General features: G+C 39.6%; 1 protein-coding gene across 2 annotated transcripts in view; it reads right to left on the bottom strand.

Moving 5' to 3' along the window:
• Positions 1 to 10675, bottom strand: part of gna14.L (guanine nucleotide binding protein (G protein), alpha 14 L homeolog) — a 71692-nt gene extending 61017 nt beyond the window's left edge. Inside the window, exons 1-2 of one of the 2 annotated variants that reach the window (XM_041575552.1) lie at positions 10072 to 10675; positions 9808 to 9848 (exon numbers count right to left, since the gene is read on the bottom strand). Coding sequence is in view for 1 of the 2 variants with exons in the window: in NM_001090281.3 (NP_001083750.2) it covers positions 10072 to 10192 (121 nt within the window). In the remaining variant the exon portion in view is untranslated. 2 annotated transcript variants of the gene reach the window in all.
• Between the last annotated feature and the right edge of the window lie 434 nt (positions 10676 to 11109).

Here is an 11109-nt window from a genome sequence, read left to right on the forward strand (position 1 = left end):
AAGTACACATTGGTAAGTGTGAACACCTGTGTGTAGGTGCACTATCATGTCAAAGAAGAAGGGAACCTAATGGTGGTTCAGATAGGGGAGTATACATATTACGGCCATTGACTAAACTGAAGTTGATAAATAGGCAGATGTTTTGAACCAAGCATCCCAGGAATGGAATCTATTATCCAGAAAGATCCAAAATATAGCATTGCCATTTAAGTCAAGCAATTCTTCAACACTACCTTGAAGCAGATTGCCTCCGTAGACTTCTTAAGATGGCGATAGACGCAGAGATCCGATCGTACGAATCGAGGATTCGTACGATATTCGGACCGTGTGTGGAGAGTCCCGACATTTTTCATCCGGCGGAGATCGGTCGTTTGGTCGATCGGACAGGTTAGAAAATTTCTGTCGGCTGGGGGTAATATCGCTTCGTGTATTGCCGATCGTACGATTTTCAGTGGGAGACTGTCACTAGCTTTGTCTATCGTACGATTGCTGTCAGGGGCAGAACATCGGCTGATCTGTTCTTACAACTTTATATTCGATCTGAACGGTAAGACTTTGATCTTTATGGTTAGTGGCAGGTCGGGAGATGGGAAAGTCTGATCGTACATTGATTCGTACGATCGGATCTTTGCGTCTGTGGCCAGCTTAAGGCTATAAATCACATGGAATGTTTTTCAATCAGCATATCTGAAAAGGCTGAAAATCACCTCCTATGGTTCCCATTGACTTTTTAGGAAATGTGTAAAATTACAAGCATGAATTTTTTTCAGTCTGAAAATGTTCGGTCACCATTTACAAGATAGAAAGTGCTCATCCCGGGACCTACAGGCATTTGTAATGCAAGTGAATTGGAGCCACATAAAAAACTCACAGGTTCTTTGTAACTGTCTGAAATACAGCATGATCTCAAGGAGATTAAGGTCAGAGACACACTACTATTTTGAGAGATTAGTCGCCCAGCGACAAATCGCTTCTTCTTCAGGCAACTAATATCCCTGAACTGCCTCCCAGTCGTCTAGAATGTAAATCGCCAGCGGGATGGCACTCCGATTGCTTCGGCTTTCCGAAGTTGCCCGAAGTTTCCTTGTGAGGCAACTTCAGAAAACGAAGCGTTCCAAATGCCATCCTGCAGGCGATTTACATTCTAGCCAATGGGAAGTGTGATTAATGACCCGAAGAAGAAGCGATTTGTCGATGGGCGATTAATCTCCCGAAATAGCAGTGTGTGTGCCTATAGCAAGAAAATAGATTTAAACTGCTAACTGCCAACTACTGCATAGGTAAGCCCATGCCCTTTCAATCAAGGAAACTGCAACATTTTAATCAGAAAAGAGGGGTATTGCAAACATTTTGGAAAAGCAGTGGAAATTGCCTGCAGGAGACATTGGAGGTAACAGGTGGGTGCCACTCAGAAGGACAAGATACTTTCTAATAAATGCCTGTAACTGCCAGTGCCTACAGCCAGAGGCAGAGCATTTCACATTCTTTTCTACAGGAAGAGGTAACAGCTGATCAAGGGTACTTTATCACATTTTTCTCCAAGAGGGATATTTTTAATATATGTGCTGTATACACTATTTGGTGTTAAAATAATAAAAGAACAAGTTGGACAAAAAACACAGAATTTAAATTTACAAGTGATAGCATCCCTTTAAAGTAGCTGACTGGCTTGTGAACGCCGTCACAGATCCAAGTCATTAGATTAAAAACAATGTGGGTCTGTCTCGGTCTGCTTATGTGAAACTCACCCTTTGTGCTGAGGAATGCTACTTTTCCTGAATGAGTTAATCTCCTAACAACGTCTATTATTGCTAGAGCTGATTTCTAGGTGATAATAACAGGATAAGCTTTCAATACAGACGTGTGCACATACATACAAATGCCAATTAAGAAATTTCCCAATTTTAAAAAACCACATGTTAGTCACGCCCCGAAACATTGCTCACTTCCGCATTAAACGTGCAAGGGGTTCCTTGCTTGCAGCAGCCTGTGTGCCGTGGATATTTTCTTAATTGATTCAAATACCAACTGGTCATCATTTGAATATGACATGTGAACTCCCACGTGCAGGGGACACTTTTTATATTATATTGAAAGAAAGACAGCTACAGACATTTATGAATTTGTCTTTCAAACGACTTAAAAATGGTGCAAGAAAGACATTTCCTCCAGTTCTGTGTAATTCTTCCCCATGTGATCAATTCTATGATAACTTGCTCTGCATTGGTTCACCCAATCTTCATTTCACACCTCTTGTAGGTGCCCCATTGGGGAAGTATTAGCATTTTAATAGGGATTAATATTTTAGGCCCGGACACACATGCTTATTTACCAAGCGTTTTCGGTGAGCTTCACGCCGCATTTTCTTTCCACTAGCGCAGTGGTCCCCAACCAGTAGCTTGTGAGCAACATGTTGCTCTCCAACTCCTTGGATGTTGCTCCCAGTGGCCTCAAAGCAGGAGCTTATTTTTGAATTCCAGGCTTGGAGGCAAGTTTTAGTTGTATAAAAACCAGGTGTACTGCCAAACAGAGCCTCAATGTAGGTTGACAATCCACATAGGGGCTACTTAATGGCCAATCACAGCCCTTATTTGGCAGCCCAAGAACATTTTTCATGCTTGTGTTGCTCCCCAACTCCTTTTACTTCTGAATGTTGCTCAGGGGTTCTAAAGGTTGGGGATCCCTGACTAGCGGTTTAAGTTTAGGCAATGGCACAATACCGCTAGTATATACGTGGCAGTCAGCACCGCGGCGCGTACCTTATAGTCACGGCAAATGTTTCTGTCCAACCCTAAAGGTGTAAAAGCCTCATTAACAAAACAAGTAAAACACTAATTAAACAAAAAAAGTGTATTTTATACAATTTGATCTGTAAAAAGTGTTTAACTCACACTTGCATTATTTTACTAGTTATAGCTTAATGAATGAGGCAGTATTAGCAATATGAGTGAATGTATTATCTAGTAAGTAAAAGTAAAGCCTTCCAGACATTTTTTTTAGTTTTAGCAGTAATTAGACACTTGATGTAAGATAATAAAACATATTTCTGATACAAATCCCACATATTATGCGAAACAGTATTTCTTGTATTTAGACCCTTATATCTTGTTACAGAATTGGAATTACACAAACATGTAGGCAGATTTAGAAAGCCCAGGTTGTTTCTATGCTGCACAATATAATGTGAAGAACGTAGTTGGTAGAATTGTGTTAGAATCCTGTCGGGCATACATGTTAACATCCACTGCTTTGGTGACATCATCAAACAAGTAGATCTTAACCCAATCTGGCCAACAACATGCTGGGCTAAATCCAGATTATTCAATCGTTCAGACAACAGGCAAGTAACGGGGCGATATTGGAGGTTTATGGAGACCCAGCAGATGAGGACCACATCACCATGCTAATTCAGGCCTTTGTCTGATGGCAGTTTCAAACGTGCTTGATTAATATTGGTAGGATAATCTGGTCATACATAGGACGAAAACTGTCATTTTTGTTACAGTGCATATGGCTTCTAGATTCTTTTACACAAATTGCAGCCAAATGTCCCAGCTACTGTGCAATGCCCAGTATACTGTGCTACTAAAGAGGTCAAGGGTGCACTTGTGATGGAAGGAACACACATACTTATAGCAGATCTTAACAAGCACAAGTGTACAAGTAATAAAGGGAAACTGCATGGGAGTAAGCAAAATGATGGTGGCCTGTTGGTGATTCTGCGGAAACACAAATTTATAACCCAAAGAAGCAATGGGAACCAAGCAGATGTAATTTAGGGGGAAAAGCTTTCTTTTGAAGCTATCTGCTTTGCCCTTATATTGTAGACTCAAATGAAGGCTTTAGGACTACATGAGATCTGCCCTGTGAAGAATACATTGAATTACAATATATAAGGTGCATAATCTAACGCTCTACATTGCCCCATAATCTGCACTGCATTAATGCCATCGCACACCATGAAACGATTTTTTACAGGAAAGTGCTGAAAAAGTCAAAGAAAGGTGCAGTCTACCACCTATATATGTAATGCACAATACATTTCCCTGATTTTACATTTTCCTAGATTTTACATAATTTTTTTCTGGTCCACTGAAAAACGTAAAATGGGGGTTCTACTGTATTCAAATATCAAAGTGGTTTAATACATTTCTCAACTGAACGAATAAAAAGAGAAACATAATGGCAGGCACTCAGTATTTTCAGATAGCTGACAGTCAATACTGTACATTCTATTGGGAGCAGACTACCAACCAACAACACAGCCAGGTTCTGTGAGTAAACTGATGAATACAATACTATTTAGCAGCTGCAGTCTACTGAGTACACTTTGTGGTGTCTTTTGCATTTAAAATAGACACTTTGCTTTTAAACTGGCCAAAGAGAACTTATAGAGAGATCCTTGACCAGGATTATTAGCACACATTTTTGTCATCCATTCAGCCTTTAGTTTCCCACTTTTTGTCTGCCAAATGCCTGACACATGCTGATGTTTAACTGGAGCACACTATCTAGTAAGGTATTATAATGCACCTTGCACTTTAAAGGACAAGAATAGGGAAACATCAGGTTAAGTTGTGATTTATCCAGTTCTGCAAAGACAGAGCAGTGTAAAAGTGTAAGGAGAAAGGATTACGACTCTAGCGACTCTCAGTTACAACTCCGAAAATCTGCCATTCCCCAATTGTTTAACCACATAAGCAAAAAACAAAACAATGTACAAACAGGTTTGAGTAGAAGCAGCAAGCTATCGTAAGGAGCTGACATTCAGCCTAGATTAGATCTCAACTGTTATCTGCTGCTGAGATATAAAACCTGACTAGTCACTTTGAAACATGTGGATAAACAGGAATTCACTGTAGTCACTGAGTTACTTTCTAACATAAGAGTGGGGGTTCCATAGAAAGTATCAGTGCATGTGTATATATTTTTTATATATATATATATATATATATATATATATATATATATATATATATATATATATATATATATATATATATATATATATATATATATATATATATATATATATACACACACACACACAAATACAAGAGGTCCTGCACTCAACCCATTATCAATATATTTAAGACACATTATATATATATATATATATATATATATATATATATATATATATATATATATATATATATATATATATATATATATATATATAGTCAAATACAAGAGTCCTCTGCACTCAACCCATTATCAATATATTTAAGACAGCGACATTTTGTGCATACTGCAGAGGACTCTTGTATTTGACTATATGTATTTTGTGGTCACAGCCTCATTGCACCCCCGCCTAATGGTTTTAAAAATAGTGGTGAGCACAACTTTCCCTTGTTTGTTATAGTTTATACAGGAGCAGTGACCAGCTCCATGTTGTAGCTCCCACCCTTCCCAGCTATAGTCAGGTGATCCCACTGGTGTCTAATAAAAGGGCAGCCAAGTATGGAGGTTTACTTTGAAAGCAGCAAGTTAAGTTGCAGGTAAAACCAAGTCCCTTTGTAAAATGTATAATGAAGCAATAGAATTCTTAATGAATCAGATAAAATTAAGCATAGGACTGGCCAGATATGGGATGACTTTGATGTAGTTGGCCAGCTTAAATATATTGCAATATATGGACAAACAATCCCTGTTTTGTTTAAAGGGTAAGGCATTTTTTAGTAGCAGTATGCACAAAATGTCTCTGTCTTAAATATATTGATAATGGGTTGAGTGCAGAGGAATCTTGTATTTGACTATATGTATTTTGTGGTCACAGCCTCATTGCACCCCCGCCTAATGGTTTTAAAAATAGTGGTGAGCACAACTTTCCCTTGTTTATATATATATATATATATATATATATATATATATATATATATATATATATATATATATATATATATATATATATATATATATATATATATATATATATATATATATATATATACACACATACATATACATAAACTAACATCATGTTTTTATGTTTTTTAGCTATAGAATAGTGCTTTTCTTCTGTTTTACACAATTGTAGATTTCATTGCATTGTACTGTAGAATTTACAAAGCACCACAAGTGTAAACAAGACAATAAACACAAAGGTGGCAGGATTATACACTTGGAACAAGGTCTCCGTCTTGAGGAGCTGACAATCTATAAACCCATGGCTCAATGGTCAGATACAAACTGGCAACAGGCTTGTGTTCAGACCCATTCAATTTCAATATTTACCATTAACATATGACTAATAATATTACATCTTACAGGTAAGTAAAAGTCAGGGGGCAGAGATGTTCTACTGGGGCCATGTCTGTCTCACCCACAAGCCTCCTGTTTCCCAGCACAGTTCTATACTATTATAACTGGAAAACTGATATATTGTGCGGGTTGATTTACACGGATCATTGTCTACACTCTACAGGTATCCTTTGCATATGTTTTCCATGAGATTACTTTTCGATTTGCTACACACACTGCAAATTAGACTATTGGAGTGTCCCTTGCACATGAATCCTTTTAATCTGAATTGTTTTTATACTTTTAACTTTGTGCATATACATATTGAATCTATAGAGAGACAGATACTCAAACACACTAACAGGACAAACATTACTGAGTCAGGTATGTCACAAAGGATTATTATCATATCAAGTGGTTAAATATGTGAGGTTGCTGCTTTGTGTATTTGTAAATGAGTAAATCACACTCACCATACTATTCTACCATACATTTTGTATACACTCAGTTTCCTCGAAAAACCTGAACACAAATAACAGTACAGGTATGGGATTGGTTATCTGGAAACCCGTTATCCAGAAAGCTCCGAAATACGGAAAGGCATCTCCCATATACTCTATTTTATCCAAAATAATACTAATTTTTTAAAAAATATAAAAAGATTTCCTTTTCTCCTTAATAATATAGTGAATAAAGTATCCCCTCTTGTAAAATATAAGGATATTATAAGTTAACAAGGAGTTTCATGACCATATAAAAACACGAGGCCGAATGCCGAGTGTTTTTATACAGGTCATGGAACTCCGAGGTAACTTCGAATATCCTCATATTTTGCAACTGGGGGTACTTTATTATACTACACAAATTTAAGTGAGTCGTGACAGAAAGGACATCAGAACTCACTGTTATAACTGTTGACATCAGAACTCACCGTTTATAAGGATATAATTTACAGGATATTCATGGCTTTTGTGTATTATAAAACAGTACATTGTACTTCATTCAAACTAAGATATAATTAATCCTTATTGGAAGCAGAGCCAGCATATTGGGTTTATTTATGTTTACATGGTTTTCTAGTAGACTTAAGGCAGGGATCCCCCAACCTTTTGAACCCATGAGCAACATCGAGAAGTTAAAGGGGTTGGGGAGCAACGCTAGCATACAAAATGTTCTTGGGGTGCCAAATAAGTGCTGTGATTTACCATTTGGTAGCCCCAGGGGCGTTTCTGCCATGAGGTAAGGTGAGCACCTTGACTCAGATGCCAGCTCCCCAGAGGTTACCGGGGGCGGCAAAAAGCCGCTCCTGGTAACTTAAAAAGCTGAATTTCCGGTTTCTAAACCGGAAATTTGGCTTTTCTAGCGCAGTGAGAGCAATTTCGCTCTCTGCGCCATAGATGTGGCCTTCACCGGACCCCCGTCGGCTATTTTCAGGTAAGCGCGATGGGCGGCATCCTGAACGTCGCCTCAGGCGGAGTTACTGCCAGGAACAGCATAAATGGAGACTCTGTTTGGCAGTGCACCTGGTTTTTATACAACCAAAACTTGCTTTCAAGTCAGGAATTCAAAAATAAACACCTGCTTTGAGGCCGCTAAGAGCAACATCCAAGGGGTTGGAGAGCAACAAGTTGCTCACAAGCTACTGGTTGGGGATCACTGACTTAAGGTATGTAGATCCAAATTACAGAAAGATCCTTTATACAGAAAAGCCCAGGTCCCAAGCATTATGGATAACAGGTCCCAAACCTGTACTCTCAGAACCTCATCATCAGTGGGAACATACCCATCTTGTTCTAGCTGACATACTGGAGGCAATGGTTCCTCCTATTAGATGGCAAAATGAATGGGATGAAAGTCTCAAGTGTGAAGGAGGCCTAACCAGACATGTACTTTCACAAGGTGGGCGAGCACACAGACGATATAGAAAACACCTTAGCTACGAGCACCTTGAATATGACTCATACTAACAAGCATGAAGATGAACCCCAATAATAAGCAACACATTTGGTTAAATAAACAAAGATGGCATGTATGTCTGCTCCTATGGAGTAAGTATACATGATGGGGCATATTTATCAAGGGTCGGATTTGAACTGAAAAAACTTCAAAATTCTAATTCAAAAAGACCAACCAAAATTAAGTCAAAGGTTTTTTTGGTCGAATAGGTCCGTTTTTAATCGAATAGGTCCATATTCGGCCAAATTTGAATAGTTCAAATCGAAGTAATAGCGCATTCGATTCAAAGTTTTTCCCAAAAAAAACTTTGATTTTTCAAAGTCCACCAATTGACTCCAAATATGTTCTAGGAGGTCGTCCATAGGCTAAAACAGCAATTTGGCAGGTTTTATTTGGCGAATAGTCGAACTCGAATTTTTACATCTGTACATGATAAATTTTGATATTCAAATTTTTTTCAAGTGGACTATTCCCTAGTCAAAGTACACAAGAAATAGCTCAAAATTTGAATTTTTTAGTCAAAAATTCACCTCAACCTTTGATAAATCTGCCCCGTAAACTTTACCAAAAATATATCTTGATATCTTGTCACAAAAAAACCATAGTCCAAGGGGCATATCAAGGGTTGAATTTCGAATTGAAAACAACTTTGAAATTTGAATTCAAAAAGACCAACCAAAATTAAGTCGAAGGTTTTTTTGGGTCGAATAGGTCTGTTTTTGATCGAATAGGTCTGTATGCGGCCGAATCCCTTTGAATTCACCTCGACCTTTGATAAATCTGCGACTAAAGCTCCAAGTAGACGCAAAGATTTCTCTTGCTGAACGACCGATTTTAGCGAAGTCCAAACAATCCTTTGAAATTATCATTAAGTTAGTGGGATTCGAACGATCGAACATCTTATGATTTTTCTGCCGAGAAAGGAAATTGATCAGCCAGGTTAAAAAATCTTTGTCGGTCCCAGTGCAATCTATCTATGTTTGCAGGGCCAAGCAGGCAGCTCCCCTTTGTTTTCCTGGCAAATTGGTCTTTTTTAGTTGATGTACAATTCATTCGATCGTTCCGAGATAATCGTTGTCTCACAATGATGATCGGATCTTTTAAAAATCTCAACATCTATGGCCATCTTAAGAGTTGCCAAAAATTGGAAAACTCAAAATAAGTGAAGAACTTAGATCCACACATAGTAAATGCAGTAGCAAGATTTGGGTAACCCATAAGGCCTTTGGAGCTGGAGACTATTACCCAATGGCACACCAGCACCTTGTGTCTTTTTATTATGACTACTGTCCTGTGTAGGGTGACCATACTGTGTATGAAGCACATAGTACAGGTAGATGTTACTTTTACTGGGACACAGAACATGCCCAATTCCTTATATACATACTACTGGTGAGTCAATTTGAAGGGGAGCCAAACTACTTTAGGTGGTAAACAGACAGTGGATACTACTAGGGGCACACGTTAGTATAAAGTGCGCAGTGATAGAATGTTCAGGAGAGTCATAGACAGTGCAGGAGGTGCATACATAGTGCAGGAATACAGTCTCATACATTGCATTGGACATACATACATAAGGAATCCATACATAATGAAGACAGACCATACCTAGTTCTTTGCAAAGTCATTTGTGTCCCTATGAGCCAGACCTGGATGGCAGACAGAATGGCAAAAACACCTGTTTGACATATGATTGAAAATGGTGAAAAGAGCAAGTCTGGGGGGAAAAAAAGAGACCCCTGTTCCTGTGACCAATAGATTATAGGGGAGAGAGCAGGGAGAGTGGGAGGAAAGAGCCCATTTAGAAGGCAGTGAGTGGAGCCAATGTTATGAGGAGACTTGTTAGAGATGTAAGAGAAGACTGTTACTTACCCAGCAGCAACAACTTCAGCTCCCGGCGCGCATCCCTCTTATCCCTGCGGAGCTGCTTCTCTATCTCGGCGTTTATCCGCTGCGACTCCTTCTCCTCCGCACTCAGGCAGCAACCCGCCATGCCCAAGCGCAATTACAACTGGGAGATAGGACCTGACTTTACTTAATAATGAAGAACCAGTGGCAATGTTGCTCACTCTACCCCAGCGTTCGGCTTGAATAAGAGGCGACAAGTTGGGAGTTGCGACAAGCTGCAAAGTTCAAACAGATCCCCGGGAGGAGGAGGAGAGGGCGCACAGCCAGGAGACTTGTTATTCCCTTGCGCCCCCGGGAAGTTTGCGCTGTCGCCTGTGTCACTGCGCTTCCCCTCCTGAAGGCATCTGAGCGCTGGCACGATTGATAGCAGTTGCTGAGTGCGACCCCTCGCAGTGTTACTGGCCAGTGAGGGGAGGAGGGGGGACGTGCAAGGAGGTCGCTAACTTTCCAAGAAGCAGATGGACTGCAGCCCACAAACACACACACACACACAGAGCAGGGGAGGAGGAGGAGGGTGGGCAGTCAGCAGTCACCTCTCATCCACTCAAACATTGCTTTTTCCTGAAGTGAAAGAAAGGAGGGGAGAGGGCGGTTCTTATCGCATTGACCCGCCCCCAAGTTGGAGGGATGGGCTCTTTTTCAACCGTGATTGCCAAAATTCTCTTCTACCGACTTTGCCTCTGTTCGGGTTTGAAGTTTTACTTCTGAATGCTGTGTCACGTGTCTTCTCAATTACATACCTTCCAACTGTCCCTTTTTTAGAGGGACAGTCCATCTTTTGACCCGCAGTCCCTCATTTGTTCTACAAAGTCCTGTTTTTCTCTTCACTGAACAGCCACAAAAAGAAACAATGTTTCTAACTTAATTGAAGAGCCCAGAACAGTCACAGCTGCTTATAAGATACTTTTGTAACTATTTCAAGATAAGGAAATGTCATTGTAACAGTATAAGATAACAGGTCGCTTGGGAAAAGTTAGACTCACAGCTTAAGGGCTAGTCCAC

Source organism: Xenopus laevis, chromosome 1L (assembly GCF_017654675.1).
Source record: "Xenopus laevis strain J_2021 chromosome 1L, Xenopus_laevis_v10.1, whole genome shotgun sequence".
Taxonomy (NCBI): Eukaryota; Metazoa; Chordata; class Amphibia; order Anura; family Pipidae; genus Xenopus; species Xenopus laevis.